At 43.3% G+C, this 19,645-nt stretch overlaps 1 protein-coding gene across 1 annotated transcript in view; it reads right to left on the bottom strand.

The window, feature by feature from the left end:
* The window catches only part of LOC128695527 (uncharacterized), a 77,348-nt gene that overhangs the window by 48,014 nt on the left and 9,689 nt on the right, over positions 1-19,645 (bottom strand). Inside the window, exons 2-6 of the mRNA XM_070093230.1 lie at positions 10,039-10,227; positions 9,250-9,477; positions 6,460-6,566; positions 4,381-4,531; positions 3,712-3,776 (exon numbers count right to left, since the gene is read on the bottom strand). Of these exons, the coding sequence (XP_069949331.1) occupies positions 3,712-3,776; positions 4,381-4,531; positions 6,460-6,566; positions 9,250-9,477; positions 10,039-10,227 (740 nt within the window). The remainder of the gene's footprint in view (positions 1-3,711; positions 3,777-4,380; positions 4,532-6,459; positions 6,567-9,249; positions 9,478-10,038; positions 10,228-19,645) is intronic.

Here is a 19,645-nt window from a genome sequence, read left to right as displayed (position 1 = left end):
AGGTGGGGGCGGTGGTGTTAGTAGTAGTGTAGTCTACGCTACACTAGGCTAATAGTCTAGTGTAGTCTACGCTACACTAGGATGAAAGTCTAGTGTAGTCAACGCTACACTAGGATAATAGTCTAGTGTAGTCTACGCTACACTAGGATAATAGTCTAGTGTAGTCTACGCTACACTAGGATGAAAGTCTAGTGTAGTCTACGCTACACTAGGATAATAGTCTAGTGTAGTCAACGCTACACTAGGATAATAATCTAGTGTAGTCTACGCTACACTAGGATAATAATCTAGTGTAGTCTATGCTACACTAGGATAATAATCTAGTGTAGTCTACGCTACACTAGGATAATGGTCTAGTGTAGTCTACGCTACACTAGGATAATAGTCTAGTGTAGTATATGCTACACTAGGATAATAGTCTAGTGTAGTCAACCCTACACTAAGATAATAGTCTAGTGTAGTCTACGCTACACTAGGATAGTCTAGTGTAGTCTACGCTACACTAGGATAATAGTCTAGTGCAGTCTACGCTGCAATAGGATAAAAGTCTAGTGTAGTCAACGCTACACTAGGATAATAGTCTAGTGTAGTCTACGCTACACTAGGATAATAGTCTAGTGCAGTCTACGCTGCACTAGGATGAAAGTCTAGTGTAGTCAACGCTACACTAGGATAATAGTCTAGTGTAGTCTACGCTACACTAGGATAATAGTCTAGTGTAGTCAACCCTACACTAGGAAAATAGTCTAGCGTAGTCTACGCTACACTAGGACAATAGTCTAGTGTAGTCTACGCTACACTAGAATAATAGTCTAGTGTAGTCAACCCTACACTAGGATAATAGTCTAGTGTAGTCTACGCTACACTAGGATAATAGTCTAGTGTAGTCTACGCTACACTAGGATAATAGTCTAGTGCAGTCTACGCTGCACTAGGATGAAAGTCTAGTGTAGTCAACGCTACACTAGGATAATAGTCTAGTGAAGTCTACGCTACACTAGGATAATAGTCTAGTGTAGTCAACCCTACACTAGGATAATAGTCTAGCGTAGTCTACGCTACACTAGGATAATAGTCTAGTGTAGTCTACGCTACACTAGAATAATAGTCTAGTGTAGTCAACCCTACACTAGGATAATAGTCTAGTGTAGTCTACGCTACACTAGGATAATAGTCTAGTGTAGTCTACGCTACACTAGGATAATAGTCTAGTGTAGTCTACGCTGCACTAGGATAATAGTCTAGTGTAGTCAACGCTACACTAGGATAATAGTCTAGTGTAGTCTACGCTACACTAGGATAATAGTCTAGTGTAGTCTACGCTACACTAGGATAATAGTCTAGTGTAGTCTACGCTGCACTAGGATAATAGTCTAGTGTAGTCTACACTACACTAGGATAATAGTCTAGTGTAGTTTATGCTACACTAGGATAATAGTCTAGTGTAGTCTACGCTACACTAGGATAATAGCCTAGTGTAGTCAATGCTACACTAGGATAATAGTCTAGTGTAGTCTACGCTACACTAGGATAAAAGTCTAGTGTAGTCTATGCTACACTAGGATAATAGTCTAGTGTAGTCTACGCTGCACTAGGATAATAGTCTAGTGTAGTCTACACTACACTAGGATAATAGTCTAGTGTAGTCTATGCTACACTAGGATAATAGTCTAGTGTAGTCTACGCTACACTAGGATAATAGTCTAGTGTAGTCAACCCTACACTAGGATAATAGTCTAGTGTAGTCAACCCTACACTAGGATAATAGTCTAGTGTAGTCTACACTAAACTAGGATAATAGTCTAGTGTAGTCTATGCTACACTAGGATAATAGTCTAGTGTAGTCAATGCTACACTAGGATAATAGTCTAGTGTAGTCAACCCTACACTAGGATAATAGTCTAGTGTAGTCTACGCTACACTAGGATAATAGTCTAGTGTAGTCTATGCTACACTAGGATAATAGTCTAGTGTAGTCTACGCTACACTAGGATAATAGTCGTGTAGTCTACGCTACACTAGCATAATAGTCTAGTGTAGTCTACGCTACACTAGGATAATAGTCTAGTGTAGACTACGCTACACTAGGATAATAGTCTAGTGTAGTCTATGCTACACTTGGACAATAGTCTAGTGTAGTCTACGCTCCACTAGGATAAAGTCTAGTGTAGTCTACGCTGCACTAGGATAATAGTCTATTGTAGTCTACGCTATACTAGGATAATAGTCTAGTGTAGTCTACGCTACACTAGGATATTAGTCGTGTAGTCTACGCTACACTAGCATAATAGTCTAGTGAAGTCTACGCTACACTAGGATAATAGTCTAGTGTAGTCTACGCTACACTAGGATAATAGTCGTATAGTCTACGCTACACTAGGATAATAGTCTAGTGTAGTCTACGCAACACTAGGATAATAGTCTAGTGTAGTCAATGCTACACTAGGATAATAGTCTAGTGTAGTCTACGCTACACTAGGATAGTAGTCTAGTGTAGTCTACGCTACACTAGGATAATAGTCTAGTGTAGTCTATGCTGCACTAGGATAATAGTCTAGTGTAGTCAACGCTACACTAGGATAATAGTCTAGTGTAGTCTACGCTACACTAGAATAATAGTCTAGTGTAGTCAATGCTACACTAGGATAATAGTCTAGTGTAGTCAACCCTACACTAGGATAATAGTCTAGTGTAGTCTACATTACACTAGGATAATAGTCTAGTGTAGTCTACGCTACACTTGGACAATAGTCTAGTGTAGTCTACGCTACACTAGGATAATAGTCTAGTGTAGTCTACGCTACACTAGGATAATAGTCTAGTGTAGTCTATGCTACACTAGGATAATAGTCTAGTGTAGTCTACGCTACACTAGGATAATAGTCTAGTGTAGTCTACGCTACACTAGGATAATAATCTAGTGTAGTCAATGCTACACTAGGATAATAGTCTAGTGTAGTCTATGCTACACTAGGCTAATAGTCTAGTGTAGTCTACACTACACTAGGATAATAGTCGTGTAGTCTACGCTACACTAGCATAATAGTCGTGTAGTCTACGCTACACTAGGATAATAATCTAGTGTAGTCTACGCTACACTAGGATAATAGTCGTGTAGTCTGCGCTACACTAGGATAATAATCTAGTGTAGTCTACGCTACACTAGGATAATAATCTAGTGTAGTCTACGCTACACTAGGATAATAATCTAGTGTAGTCTACGCTACACTAGGATAATAATCTAGTGTAGTCTACGCTACACTAGGATAATAATCTAGTGTAGTCTACGCTACACTAGGATAATAATCTAGTGTAGTCTACGCTACACTAGGATAATAGTCTAGTGTAGTCTACGCTACACTAGGATAATAATCTAGTGTAGTCTACGCTACACTAGGATAATAGTCTAGTGTAGTCTACGCTACACTAGGATAATAATCTAGTGTAGTCTACGCTACACTAGGATAATAGTCTAGTGTAGTCTACGCTACACTAGGCTAATAGTCTAGTGTAGTCTACGCTACACTAGGATAATAGTCTAGTGTAGTCTACGCTACACTAGGATAATAGTCTAGTGTAGTCTACGCTACACTAGATATAAAATACGTAATTATAATATGCAACAAGAAAATAAAACCAATATTTATCATTGTCTATAAAAAAAATCATTCACTATTGATTATAATGTTAGTTAGTAAGTAGTTAGTTTACCTGGACGACCAGAGGCCTGGGAGTACCGTCCACGTTGACAGACAAGTTCCTCAGATTGTCCAAACCTGTCGAGAAGCTCTGCATTAACATCTGAGTTAGCACATATTGACTGACTGACACGTGTTACACAAGTCAAATCTTCAGCCATTCTTCTCTGTATTGGACTGATGAAGCCACAATATGGCGAAACGTTTCAAAAATAAAGATCCCCAGGTGTCGCACGAGTAACTAATTTATCGCCTTATCTTGCAATATATTTGTACTGCAAAAATCACTGGCTGTCAAAACGTCTTTGAGTAAGAATACCCATGTGTTACAGTCGTGTCTAATTCTTTATCTGATTTCTTTGTGGAAAATCTGCGTTGGTTCGGCGATTTATGCACCACAGTAAAAGATCGTTTTTTTGCAATCTTCGCTACTGTTTGTGGGGTCTTTACAGAGATACTCTCTAACTTAAGGCAACACTAAATAGTCAGTGTTCCCTAATCTACGTCTGTTGCAGCCTATGCAACAAACATCTGGCACTGTAACTGCACTAACCTCAATTTTCTCGCGTTAATGCTTCGTGTTGGTAGCAGAAATATTCTAAGATAACAATGTCTTACTGATAACTCTCTCTCTCTAACTACTTAGATAATACGTAGTTAAAAGCTAATTTATGTAACTTACCGATAAAATAATTAGTTGTGGTGGTGCTTGTCATTCCCTGGGTTCCCGTACCATTCTGGTAGGTAAGGAAGGAATTACCAAAGCCAGCAGAAGATGAGGTTCTCAGGATGTCGGTCCATACGTCAGTCGTGGTGTTGAAGGTACACCACACCTGGTGGAGGAATCTTATTGTAGCCAGCTGGCCCAGTGGTTTACGCACTGGCCTGGAGTTGTTCTATTCACTCTCCCTGAGTTCAAGCTCCACCCGTTCCCTGGTTTGTTTGCAATAGTGTTATTACAGTTTCCTGAGTCGTGCACCACGCCTGCACACACACACACACACACACACACACACACACTCATGGATCTGGACAGGCTGCAGACCTGGTCCAGTAATTGGCTCCTGAAGTTCAACCCCACCAAGTACAAAGTCATGAAGATTGGGGAAGGGCAAAGAAGACCGCAGACCGAGTACGTCTAGGGGGCCAGAGACTACAAACCTCACTCAATTAAAAAGATCTTTGGGTGACTATAACACCAGGCACATCTCCTGAAGCGCACATCAACCAAATAACTGCTGCAGCATATGGGCGCCTAGCAAACCTCAGAACAGCATTCCGACATCTTAATAAGGAATCATTCAGGACCCTGTACACCGTGTATGTTAGGCCCATATTGGAGTATGCGGCACCAGTTTGGAACCCACACCTAGCCAAGCACGTGAAGAAACTAGAGAAAGTGCAAAGGTTTGCAACAAGACTAGTTCCAGAGCTAAGAGGTATGTCCTACGAGGAGAGGTTAAGGGAAATCGACCTGATGACACAGGTGGACAGGAGAGATAGGGGGGGACATGATAACGACATATAAAATACTGCGTGGAATAGATAAGGTAGACAAAGACAGGATGTTCCAGAGATGGGACACAGAAACAAGGGGACACAATTGGAAGCTGAAGGCTAAGACGAGTCACAGGGATGTTAGGAAGTATTTCTTCAGTAATAGAGTTGTCAGGAAATGGAATAGTCTAGCATGTGATGTAGTGGAGGCAGGAACCATACATAGCTTTAAGATGAGGTATGACAAAGCTCAGGGAGCAGAGAGAGAGGACCTAGTAGCGATCAGTGAAGAGGCGGGGCCAGGAGCTATGACTCGACCCCTGCAACCACAAATAGGTGAGTACAAATAGGTGAGTACACACACACACACACACACACACACTTCAAACACACACCACACACACACACACACACACACACACACACACACACACACACACACACACACACACACATACACACACACACACACACACACACACACACTCAGGCTCACAAAACATAACTATCGTCAAGTTAGCGAGAAACTCTGGACAAATAACACAAACTGCTGTAGTTGATTAAATGTTAGTGAAGAACTCTTTATCCGAGGTTTTGGACCTCTTCCCTGCCTCGTGTTTCATGGCCCTTTCGGGTTTAGCGCTTAGACTGACTATAATAATAAAAGTCCCTTCCTCAAGTAGTGGTGGTAGTGGTGGTAGTAGTGGTAGTGGTGGTAGTAGTGGTAGTGGTAGTAGTGGTAATGGTAGTGGTGGTAGTGGTGGTAGTAGTGGTAATGGTAGTAGTGGTGGTGGTAGTAGTGGTAGTGGTAGTAGTGGTAGTGGTGGTAGTGGTGGTAGTGGTGGTAGTAGTGGTAGTGGTAGTAGTGGTGGTAGTAGTGGTAGTGGTAGTAGTGGTAGTGGTGGTAGTGGTGGTAGTGGTGGTAGTGGTGGTAGTAGTGGTAGTGGTGGTAGTGGTGGTAGTAGTGGTAGTGGTAGTAGTGGTAGTGGTAGTAGTGGTAGTGGTGGTAGTGGTGGTAGTAGTGGTAGTGGTAGTAGTGGTGGTGGTAGTGATACAGCTATAAGTCACGATCATGGTTAAGTGACCATAGTCACTTAATTATGACCGTGGGTCCGTACGTTACACCGCTGGGTATCACCAGAGGTCACACTCACCATGACCGTGGGTCCGTACGTTACACCGCTGGGTATCACCAGAGGTCACACTCACCATGACCGTGGGTCCGTACGTTACACCGCTGGGTATCACCAGAGGTCACACTCACCATGACCGTGGGTCCGTACGTTACACCGCTGGGTATCACACTGTAGATACCCGAAGAAGTAAAGCCCATCCCGGCCACGTCCGTGCAGTCCCTGGTCACCTTGTACGCTAGGCAAGGAAAAACACCAGTGTTAGAACACGCTTCTGTTGGTGCACACACACACACACACACACACACACACACATACACACACCTAGCCAAGCACGTAAAGAAACTAGAGAAAGTGCAAAGGTTTGCAACAAGACTAGTTCCAGAGCTAAGAGGTATGTCCTATGAGGAGAGGTTAAGGGAAATCAACCTGACGACACTGGAGGACAGGAGAGATGATAACGACATACAAAATACTGAGAGGAATTGACAAGGTGAACAAAGACAGGATGTTCCAGAGATGGGACACAGCAACAAGGGTACACAGTTGGAAGTTGAAGACACAGATGAATCACAGGGATGTTAGGAAGTATTTCTTCAGCCACAGAGTAGTCAGGAAGTGGAATAGTTTGGGAAGCGAAGTAGTGGAGGCAGGATCCATACATAGCTTTAAGCAGAGGTATGATAAAGCTCACGGTTCAGGGGGAGTGACCTAGTAGCGACCAGTGAAGAGGCGGGGCCATGAGCCTGGACTCGACCCCTGCAACCTCAACTAGGTGAGTACAACTAGGTGAGTACAGCGATCATGTGTGGCCAGCGTTCATGTGGTTTTAAGCTTCGAATACACAGTAGAGCTACAAGTGGAGGGGGAAGCAGGAAGGCCAGGACGAATGAACCCAAACTACAAGAAAGGGGACTACACGGGAATGAGGAACTTCCTGAAAGGGGTTCAGTGGGACAGAGAACTGGCATGGAAGCCAGTTAATGAGATGATGGAATATGTAACAACAATGTGCAAGGAGACTGAGGAGAGGTTTGTACCCAAAGGTGCTGGGAGGCAAAAACCAAGTGTGCTAGGAAATGGAAGAAATATAGAAGGCAAAGGACCCAGGAGAATAAGGAAAGCAGTCGTAGAGCCAGAAATGAATATGCACAGATAAGAAGGGAGGCCCAACGACAATATAAAAACGACATAGCAGCGAAAGCCAAATCTGACCCGAAGCTGTTATACAGCCACATCAGGAGGAAAACAACAGTCAAGGACCAGGTAATCAGGCTAAGGAAGGAAGGAGGAGAGACAACAAGAAATGACCGTGAAGTATGTGAAGAACTCAACAAGAGATTCAAAGAAGCTGAGTCTCAACCCCTGCAACCACAATTAGGTGAGTATACACACACACACACACACACACACACACACACACACACACACACACACACACACACACACACGCACACGAGTACAAAGAGCCTCCTCCGTTTGTCCTCTCAATTTCAAGGCTGAAAACTAAAGAAATTGGTCCATTACGATCGCATCCTCACGACGTGATAAACAATATACAAAGCCAGACACTGTGAATGTTGGTAATTCAATATTCCCCAGGAAATATTATTATTACATCGTTAAAATGCAATTTCTGATCTCATATATTATAGAAAAATGTACTTATAATATGTCTCAAAATATATATTCTGTTCCTATGTTCATCAGTGTAGACGACGCTTGTTGATGGACCTTAAACCTCACAAATATATAATATAAATGCTCAGTAATAACCTACATGGAGGCAGAAACTCGGGACATTAATTGGTCTGTATATTTCGACCCCCTTCTGGGGCCCACTTCAGCAGATCTGCTGAAGAGGACCCCAGAAGGGGGTCGAAATATACAGATCAATTAATCTCCTGAGTGTCTGCCTCCGTGTGAGTTATTACTGAACACTGACAAGTGTTCATTATACTTTAGTTATTCACAATGTTTATACAATGAGATGTTTATATATCAGTGTAAAAATTTACTATGCATTATTGCCCTCTAGGGGTTGATAACCCAGTATAACACAAGATAACCCAAGATATCACAAAATAACACAAGTTAACAGAAGAAAGTCACCGTGCCTTGATACAGGTGAAGGGCTGTTGATGCTGTGAAATGGAGCTGCCCTCCCGTTCTTGAGATCAAACAATAGAGGACAATAATACACAGTCGAGTTTTACATCAAGATATAAACATCTCACTGTATATACATTATATATATATAAGAACATAAGAAAGGAGGATCACTGCAGCAGGCCTGTTGGCCCATACTAGTTAGTATGGACCACTAACAAGCATTGTTTATATTTAAGAATATTGGAACAGATTATATGTTTTGAAATATAGTACTTTTATATATAATATAACAAAGATCGTAATAAAGTTGGTAGAATTATCGACAATATGTAAAGTAAAAGGACACAAGTGCAACTAATGTGACATTTTATGGTGGCAACGTTTCGCTCTCCAGGAGCTTTATCAAGCCATCAATGGCTTGATAAAGCTCCTGGAGAGCGAAACGTTGCCACAATAAAATGTCACATTAGTTGCACGTGTGTCCTTTTACTTTATACATAGCAAAGATCGTTGATTGCATTTTAATTGATACAACCGCAATATAAGAACGTAAGAATGAAGGAACAGTGCAACAGGCCTATTGGCCCGTACTAGCAAGGCCCTTCTCAAACCCATACCCACTTAACATAAATATTTGCCCAACCCGTATTCAGTGCTACCCAAGGAATAAGCTTTGACAACCCTATTAACTTCTATGCAAGTCCCACCCAAATCCGACCCCCCCTCCCCTCCCTCCTCCCTTAAACTTAACCCTTGAGACTTATCCATTGTGCTACTTATAAAAATAACACGAACAACAGTAAACTCACCCGGAACACAATTGTCGAGCACTGGTGTCCAGTATGACGCATTGGGTGTCCCTGTGATCGAGCCTTGGACACATTCCGAGAGGACACCTGGCTGTCCTGAGAGCCAGGTACTGCCTGAGACACACTCGTAGTATATAGCGTAGGTGGTGTTGGTGTTGTCCACGAACGTGAAGTTTGCGACTGCATTGGTTGGAGCAGCAGGGACAGGAGCTGTGCACGGGGTCGTCGCTGTAAGGGAGTAAGAGGGACTCGTGTTGTGTTTACAATTGAATACGACACACTTGAATACTTCCATCAGGTGCTGGAGTTTCCTGCTGGGGACTGGAGTGTTTTATTACACAGGGTATATCATTCCAGAAGATACTGGAATGTCTTACAGAAGACTGGACTGTTTTCTTACACAACATTCCAGCAGGTACTGGCATGTCTTACAGAAGACTGGAGTGTTTTCTTACACATAACATTCCAGCAGGTACTGGAGTGCTCTCTTACGCACAATTTCCCAGGATGTGACCCATAACACTGCTGACACAGATGTACCTACCTACTTTTACTGCTAGGTGGGCAGGGGCAACAGTGGTGTACGGCAACATGCCCAAAATGTTGGTCTACAAAGACAGGTAAGGAAACACTTGGACATATTTATTAGAATACGTTTCGGTCCTGAGACCTTGGCCATTTCTAACATACAGATGTTGAAAAGACAGTGTATATATAGGCGGAGAGTGAGGTGTGAGTCTGCATTAACCAGTGCGTGACGGACCAGGTGGACCGGCAACTAGGACTCACCTACGGGCTGGCACTGCTGGGGAGGTGTGATGGACCAGATGGTCCCCAGACACAAGTCCAGCAACGTCCGTCTTCCAGAAGAGAATGCGGTGTTTGGAGTGGGACAGTTGAGTAACGCCACTCCGTCACTCATCAGGGTGACGTTCACGGAAGGGTCGTGGGCTGGGCATGATGCCCATGTACCCCCGGCTGTAGAGGACAGGTACTAGTTAGTGCCCGCAGGGAAGCAGAGGTACGATAGGTATTATTACATTATTAGAGGGACATACATGGAGAATGGACATGTGCAAGGGACACGTCCTAGGGGCATACGTGGTATTATATGCTGACAAATATGTGGATATGACAGTGTACGGTTCAGAGACGTTTTGCCCACTAGGGATCTTATCACTGAGAGTCAGTGGTGGGCGAAACACCTTCTCAATAAAATTCGGGAAGATTAAGACATGCAACTATTGGCATCTTTACTGTTGCAACGTTCCGCAACGCCTCGTCTTTCGCCATTCTCTATATTGGACTGAAGAAGCCACTGGCGAAACGTTTCCAGAATTAAGATAACCAACTGTCGCACGAGTGTTTCACTAATCAACATGTCGGTTGTCTAAACCATTTATTCACACCACTTTCTTAAATAAAATGCCGCATGTTGTCTCGTATTTCCATCCCCCCCCCACCTCTCTGTGACGATAATGGTCGTTGGATAAGAGTGGACTCATGGTGGTAGTAATATAAACGGGTGAATGCTTGCTGAGTAAGGATCACGCTTAGTAACTTATGGGTATGATTATAACCATATTTTTTAAGGGGTGGTGGAGGGATAAGCCAGCGGAAGGCCTCAGTCAGATGACCAAAAGCTCCAGATGCGGACCATCATATGACTAAGAACCGCGTCAGGAAACACTCATGTTCCCTGACAAACGTTGTTAGGTAAGACACATATGCAACAGTTAGGTATCTTTATTTCGAAACGTTTCGCCTACACAGTAGGCTTCTTCAGTCGAGTACAGAAAAGTTGATAGAAGCAGAAGAGACTTGAAGAAGATGTAATCAGTCCATCACCCTTAAAGTTTTGAGGTGGTCAGTCACTCAGTCTGGAGAAGAGCATTGTTCCATGGAATGAAACAATATGGAGATGAAGTGACAGGATGGAGCCTTATATAGCGCCAAGAGGTGAGACGTAGGTCACTAGAAGGGGTAAGAACTCAGATGCTGAGAGGTCAGGTCCCTCTCAAATCCAGCCGTTCTCACTAGTAGAGGTTGTCGAAGTTGATTGTAGGTCTGTACCAAGATACCCTTGTGTTGCCAACCAACGAATAAGGATCAAGCCTCGTTACCTCTCTATCTTTATTATCTTTTCTCCACTCTGTGTCCCAGGTGTTGGGTTTTTATGTTACTGTAACTGGACCTGAATTGACTTGTGTCTTTTAAAGTAATTATTCTTAGTCCTGTCTAATTCTCTTTATTTATTTTTGTCTTTTGGCCTTGTGGCTCGACTTGGGTTATTCGAGGCAGGTGAGAAGGCGGGCAGCCAGATCTAGTCACTAGATCTGTGACTTCACCTCGTTCTTACTCTCTTTATCTTCTGGATATCACAGTAGTGTGTCGTAACACAATTTCGGAATTGCCATCTGTTGTCTTCAAAACCTTCAGCAACCTCCATCACAGAGTACACAAAGCCAACGTTTAGTTACCGGTAGTCTACCAATGGTGAAACTACAAATTATTGTCTGGGTCTCCATCTCTCTGATGCTGACCTATTGTTTTATATAAGACTGACGTACAACAGCGACTACCTCGTCATTTACATGCTAGATGTTGTAATAAAGTTGGTAGAATTACCGACAATATGTAAAGTAAAAGGACACAAGTGCAACTAATGTGACATTTTATTGTGGCAACGTTTCGCTTTCCAGGAGCTTTGTCAAGCCGTAACGTAACGGCTTGACAAAGCTCCTGGAGAGCGAAACGTTGCCACAGTAAAATGTCACATTATTTGCACTTGTGTCCTTTTACTTTACATGTTTGATGTTTATCATGGTGAATCCTGGTAGTTACCCACAACCTTCCACATGCACATCGGTACATCGTCTCTCCTTCACATGGATATATCTGAATATAGAAACATCAATTTAGTTCCACCTGATTATTTTATGTATTTTATTTATCATATTTTGCTTCAGTTAGAAAAGTTTCATATCTGTGGATAATTTACTATAATTATCCTACAATTAGTAATGTGTATGTGAAGTGTTAATATAACATACATAAGAAGTATTAATGATAGTTACAAACTACCGAACTACTTGTGAGGAAGAGAGGGTGTGTTTACAACTGAGTGGGGTGGGGGTGGGGGTGGGTTGTGTAAATGGCAGAGGTCAGTGTTGGTTACACGGGTATGTAAGGTTGACTGCTGGTCCCCCTCAAGGGGGGTTCCTTGACGCTGGTGAGGGGCTTTTGATCTAGGGAATTTGATCTGTGCTCCAGTTCCCTGAATTGAGCCTGAAAGCCTCCCCCCCCACATGCGTTGTATAATCCTACGGGTTTAGCGCTCTCCAATGATTATAATAATGACTGCTGGTCGTCTCGGCTCTTCATTTGACCACAGTGGAGAGGTCACGAAAAGTAAACTGAATCTGAGGAGTACTGTCCCGGGTGGCCGTCTTGAGAAGTAGTGTTGACTCTGACTCACGAAATCGTAATGACACGATTGCAAACAAACCATACCACTGGCTAGCTGGTCCAGTGGCTAACGCGACGGTCTGGAGCTTTGAGAATCTCTGACCGCGGGTTCAAATCCCGCCCGTGGTATGGAGTGTTGACTCTCTCAAGGAACTGGAAATCGACCGAATCTTCAAATGAAATTAATTAATGTGTAACAGAAGCTGTGTCGTGAGAAATTGATGAAATTGATACCACATGTAATGTCCGCCTCCCAGTGTATTAATTTTCACTACAGGTATGCTAATTTATATTGGCCAATATGAATTATCTACCGAAAGGAAGACGTGAGGATGTGACACCAAAATCTTAATTTCGTGAGTAATATTAAAATGCCCTTTTATATTTTACTGATCATGTAATGGATTTATATAAAATTATCGAATCAAATTACTCAGGTCAAGTAATTGATATTAACTAATATATTCAGTCCACGCATAATGTGCCAGTGTTACTGGCATATTTTTTTTATTTTTTTCAAATAATTTTAAGAACTATATGTTGTGATGATGATTTAAAGTCCAAACGTGTGAGACCTGATGACCTGAGAAGGTGGTCACGAGGGTGGGATGATATTGTGACCTGGTGACCTGAGAAGGTGGTCACGAGGGTGGGTTGATATTGTGACCTGGTGACCTGAGGTGGGCACGAAGGTGGGATATTGTGACCTGGTGACCTGAGGTGGGCACGAAGGTGGGATGATATTGTGACCTGGCGACCTGAGGTGGGCACGAAGGTAGGATGATATTGTGACCTGGTGACCTGAGGTGGTCACGGTGGGATATTATAGTGACCTGGTGACCTTAAAGTCCCACTTGACTCGTCGCTACATCAGTATCAGTAAGTGTAAAGTGTTTGATGTACCAAAGTTTCTTTACAATTATTAGGTTGAAATAATTATTCAGGACATTGTAATATCATTATAATATCTAAGTCCTATATATAATTTATTTTTTGCATACTATAAAATTGATTATTCTGACCCGTTATTATTTTTCCTATTTTTTTATCTTATTATAATGAGGAAGGGCCTTTTCAAATACCCTTGGAAGATCTGAAAGGGCCATAATACCTTCACACTCTCCCACTAACACATCATCGTTTCTTCCCCTTCCATAAAATTCCTCGTAACGTGTTGTGTCCTGCTTGTATAAGTCAAAATAATCCTCACTGTTCGTCCCTTACAGGCATTCTTGTTAACTTTACGACCCAGAGCTGTGTGTGTGTGTGTTTTGTGTGTGTGTGTGTGTGAGAGAGAGAGAGAGGGGGAGGAGAGAGGGAGTGAAGGAGAGGGGAAGGGAGATAGGTAGGTGTTCCGCTGGATATGTTGGCGACCTGTGAGGCCTGCTATATACATTTACACTCTTGGTGTCCATTCCGGCTCCAGCTTGCCCATAACTGCCTCATTTGTCAACACCAGTGACCGACCCACCTCGCTGGGGTTATTGATATTGAATGAGTCTTGTGGGAGATGAATGTTCCAGAGGTCGTTTATTCACTGTCACATTTGTCAGGTATTGAGGCCCCGTGCAGAGTGCAAGGGAGGCCACTGGCTGGAGAAACGCTTCCAGAATAACGATACCCAAGTGTTGTGCAAGTGTCTCATTTATCAACTACACCATTTATTCACATAACGACCAGATCTACTCTTAAGACATATAAGGACCTGACTCAAGAAATCGTAATGACACGATTGCAAACAAACCATACCCCCGGCTGGGATTGAACCCGCGGTCAGAGAGTCTCAAAACTCCAGCCCGTCGCATTAGCCACTAGACCAGCTAACCACAATAAGATTCATCCCAGGACCGAAACTCTTCCTAATAAATATCTCCTAGTGTTTGTACACAATGTTTGTACAGAGATGGGTTGTATTTAGGTGTGTAAGCAGAAAGCTTATAGTTATACTGAGTATTTCGGGCAAACTTGATCCTAACTTAAGACTACAGTGTTAATACACAAGTTATACATAACGGTGTCCCGTAGCTGAAGTCCGGGGATCGAGTCCCCTGTACGGCTGGAAAACAGGACGTGTTTCCATAAGACACCTGCTGTCCCTGTTCGTCTATCGGTTAAATAGATACCTGGGTGTTAGTTGACTGGTGTGGGTCGCACCCTGGGGCGAAAACTGACCTAATTTGATGTAATTGATGTCACTGATGTCAGCTATGGTCTGTATACCTTGTGCATGTACTTGTAGAAATAAAGATTATTACATAACATAACATAACATAACATAACATAAGAACACAACATAAGAAAGGAGGATCACTGCAGCAGGCCTGTTGGCCCATGCTCGGCAGGTCTACACTGTGCAAGGCGGTACATGGTAGAATTACCGTCTAAATGCCAGGAAGGTGAACACAGACGCAACTAATGTGACTGTTTTATTGAGGCAACGTTTCGCTCTCCAGGAGCTTTGTTAAGCCATTACAAACAGTACATGGACACAGAGGGTATATATAGGCTCAGAGTGAGGTGCAATACTAGTGGTAGTGGTAGTAGTAGTAGTAGTAGTAGTAGTAGTAGTAGTAGTAGTAGTAGTAGTGATACAATATGGTAGAGCAATTAATTGCTCTACCATATTATATTACTACTACTACTACAACTTGTGTCACTACTACTACTACTACTACTACTACTACTACTACTACTACTACTACTACTACTACCACTACCACTAGTATTGCACCTCACTCTGAGCCTATATATACCCTCTGTGTCCATGTACTGTTTGTAATGGCTTAACAAAGCTCCTGGAGAGCGAAACGTTGCCTCAATAAAACAGTCACATTAGTTGCACTTGTGTCCTTTTACTTTACATATTGTCGGTAATTCTACCAACTTTATTACAACCTGTATTCGACTGAGGAAGTCTGTTGTGTAGGCGAAACGTTTCGCCAATAAAGATACCCAAGTGTTGCAAATGCGTCTTATTAGAATACACAAAACATAAGAACGAAGGAACACTGCAGCAGGCCTACTGGCCCATGCGAGGCAGGTCCAAGTCTCCTACCGGCTTAAGCCAATGCACCCAACCTAGTCAGGTCACGCACCCAACCTAGTCAGGCAGTACACTAGAGGTGTACCAGGGGATCCAGAATTCAAACACACGCTCTCAATGGTCCGTCCTGGACCACTGTCGCCAGACAACGGTCTTAGGAGATACCGAAACGTCGGATAAGACCGCGGATTCTTGCCGTATTGTTCCAGCCACAATTGGAAGTTGAAGACTCTTATGAGTCAGAGATGTTAGGAAGTACTTCTTCAGTCATAGAGTTGTAAGGAAGTGGAATAGCCTAAAGAGTGACGTAGTGGAGGCAGGAACCATACATAGCTTAAAGGCGAGGTTTGATAAAGCTCACGGAGCAGGGAGAGAGAGGACCTGGTAGCAATCAGTGAAGAGGCGGGGCCAGGAGATGTGACTCGACCCCTGAAACCACAAATAAGTGAGTACACACACACACACACACACACACATAAAAACTGAGGTATGATAAAGCTCACGGTTCAGGGAGAGTGACCTAGTAGCGATCAGTGAAGAGGCGGGGCCAGGAGCTCGGACTCGACCCCCGCAACCTCAACTAGGTGAGTACAACTAGGTGAGTACGGGTCGCTCCTGGTTGGTGTGAATAATTAACATCAGCTGTGTGGAGAAAGATTGAGCAACCTGCCTGCCCGTCTTGCTGTCTCACGCACGCACGGAGGCGTCGTTAAGAACACGACATGGAGCAATTATTTTCAAACAATAGACAAAAACCACATTCCCCTATTTTATTACGTTTTTTAACTAGAAAAGTGTTTCTAGTGTAGAGGAAGAGCAAAAGAGGAAGCAAGAACGTAAGAATGGAAGAACACTGCAGCAGGCTATACTAGGCAGGTCCGTCTTAAGACCAAAATTTACCATCCAAACCATACCACGGGTGGGGATTGAACTCGTGGCGGGTGAGTCGTAAAACTCAATTCCCGCCCGTTTGCAATCGTGTCATTATGATGTCTTGAGTCAATTATCATCCACCTCTTCATCTACCAATAATACGACCTTCGGTAGCGCTACTTGGCAGCTTAAAAATAAAAGGTATAACATCGTAGTATACCATATCAAAGTATCATATTCTGGATAAGAGGACCTGAGCGTATGTACTCTGGTCAACGTTATTGGGGTGACTCAGTTCCCTTTAACCGACGCATGTGCCATAGTTAGGTAAGAACATAAGAACGAAGGAACACTGCAGAAGGCCTACTGGCCCATGCGAGGCAGGTCCAAGTCTCCTACCGGCTTAAGCCAATGCACCCAACCTAGTCAGGTCAGGTCACATTGACTTAAGGGAGGAACACGGCAACCGACCTGGTAGCACAAGCTATCAGGTCTAACTCACACCCACCCACATCCACTCATGTATTTATCCAACCTATTTTTAAAGCTACACAACGTTCTGGCCTCTATAACTGTACTCGGGAGTTTGTTCCACTCATCCACAACTCTATTATTCCGCAATGTGAGCAGTAGAGATGTGAAGAGGCTGTAATCAGTCCATCACCCTTGAAAATGTAGTGTTGAGGTGGTCAGTCCCTCAGCCTGGAGAAGAGTTTTGTCTCGTAGAGTGAAACAATGTATCTTAACAACCATTTTAATGTTCCATCTTACCAACCTGTCGGTAAAGTATACCATTTTATTATCCTAAGTGTGTCCTCTTAGTTATTATGGTAGTTTGTGATGCAAGTGTTGCACATGTATGGTATAAATGGTATACAATACCGACAGAATTAAAATTTAGACACATGTGCAACATGTGTCTAAATGACGTTTCGTCATCCAGTGGCTTTATTAACATATTCAAAGACATAATAAGGATACCCAGATGTGGCACACATGTCTGAATCTTCAACATTTGGTTCCCAAATGTTGCAAAAATGTCTCATTCTTCACTTGGAAGTTTGTTCCATTCTTACAAAAATTCTCTTGCTAAATTAGCTGTTTACTTGCTTTTCAACATATAAATTTATTCGCCTCGAATTCCTTGTTCTAAGTTCTTTCTTCGTCAGATATCCTCGGCACTTTATTTATGACCTTTTTTTAGTTGATTCATTTCTTGTACTTATTATTGATTCCTCTCTTGTACTTGCACGCTTCAATCATCTCCCCCCCCCTATCATTCTTCGCCTTTCGAAAGATTGCAGGTTCAAGGCTATTTACCTATCATCGAAATGAACCTACACTCAATGAGTGCACTATACTCGCTGAGTACACCACACTTATCCTCGCTGAGTACACCACACCTATACTCGCTGAGTACACATCACCTACACTCGCTGAGTACACCACACCTATGGTGGTTTAGAAAGATACGTAAGCCAACATTAGGACATATTTATTAGACAACGTTTCGGTTCTGGGACCTTGATCACTTCTAACATACAGAGAGGTTGAAAAACAGTGTATATAGGCTGAGAGTGAGGTGTGAGTGATGCACGGTGACCTGAAAAATGTCATGTTTGGATGAGGACGGGTAGACGATGAGATCATGTGACTCCTGTGTTGTTGGGTTGGTGGTGCTTAGCCTACTTGAGTATCACGTATGCTAATGTTTTAGAAGTTTTGTGGTTTCCAGTGTTGCGTTCTACTGAGTCGGTGGCGGTGATTAGCGAGGCTTCTAGGCACCGTCGGCGTCTAAGGTCTTGTTCGGTGAGAACGAGTTGTGCTTCATCCCAGTTCATCAAATGTCCCGTGGAGTCTCTGTGGAGGACACAGGCGTACCTTAATTAAATCGTCTCTGTTACAGGCACTTCGATGCTCGTTCAAGCGGACCGCAAGATCTCTGCCTGTCTTGCCTACATATTTTTGGGGGACAGAATCCACAGGGGGTGGTGTAGACGCCTGCTGTGGAAGTTATAGGTGTGGGGCTGCGTTTTGTAGTGAGGTCTTTGAGAGATGATGTGTTTATGGTGGAAACGATGTTACTCTTAGCAAGTGCCAGGCGAGTATTCGTGGCAACATCACCACATGGGAGCACTGAACTGCAGAGAGGACTGTCTTGGTTTATGATTGCTACTTACCATAACCCCCAAATCCTTTTCGCACTCAGTCAGTGGTCAGTGGTCAGTCAGTGGTCAGTCGTCACGTGAGGTCACAGACCCTGAGCTGCTTTGGGGATTAGCGTGGACGGTTACAAAGCATGGCTTGCTTCTGCAGTGTTTTAAAAATTGAGGTTGGAGAGTTGAAGGAGGAGGTCTTGCTTCTCCAGGAGGAGATTAGGAGGCTGAAGGTCCACCTCAATGGGTCTGGGAGAGAGTGTGAGGTGGCTGGAGTTGTGGGAAATGAGGCTTCTAGCAGTGAGGTGCAGTCTGTCTCTCGCTGTGAGGAGGCTGTAGGTGGGGAGGTAGCAACGGCTACCAGCAGTGAGGTGCAGTCCAGCACCTGCTACAAGTGGCGAGTGGTTCACAGTAATGGGAGGCGCATCAGAGTAAGGAAAGTTAAGAGTGAAGATCTGAAGGTAGGAAATCGCTTCTCTGTTCTTCAGGATGAATGTACTTCAGTGGCCAGTGAAGGTAAGGGTACTACTGCCCCTACAAATGGAGGTAAGCGCATTCTTGTGGTTGGTGACTCTCAGGTAAGATATACTGACCGTGCTTTTTGTAATAGGAATAAGAAGATGAGAGATAGAGTGTGCTTCCCTGGAGCTGGTGTTGGGGACATAGCAACAGGCTGGATAATATCATGTCAGGTAATGGGAACAAGCCCATTATCTGTCTCAGTGCTGGTGGAAATGATATTGGGAAGGGTAGGAGAGAAGAGCTGCTAGATAAGTACAGGTCAGCTATAGATTTCATTAAGTCTAAGGGAGGGATTCCAATCATATGTAGCATCTTGCCTAGAAGGGGAGTAGGA

This window comes from Cherax quadricarinatus, chromosome 42 (genome assembly GCF_038502225.1).
Source record: "Cherax quadricarinatus isolate ZL_2023a chromosome 42, ASM3850222v1, whole genome shotgun sequence".
NCBI lineage: Eukaryota > Metazoa > Arthropoda > Malacostraca > Decapoda > Parastacidae > Cherax > Cherax quadricarinatus.
Note: the sequence above shows the minus strand (reverse complement) of the source record. Positions and strands in the feature narration are given on the sequence as shown.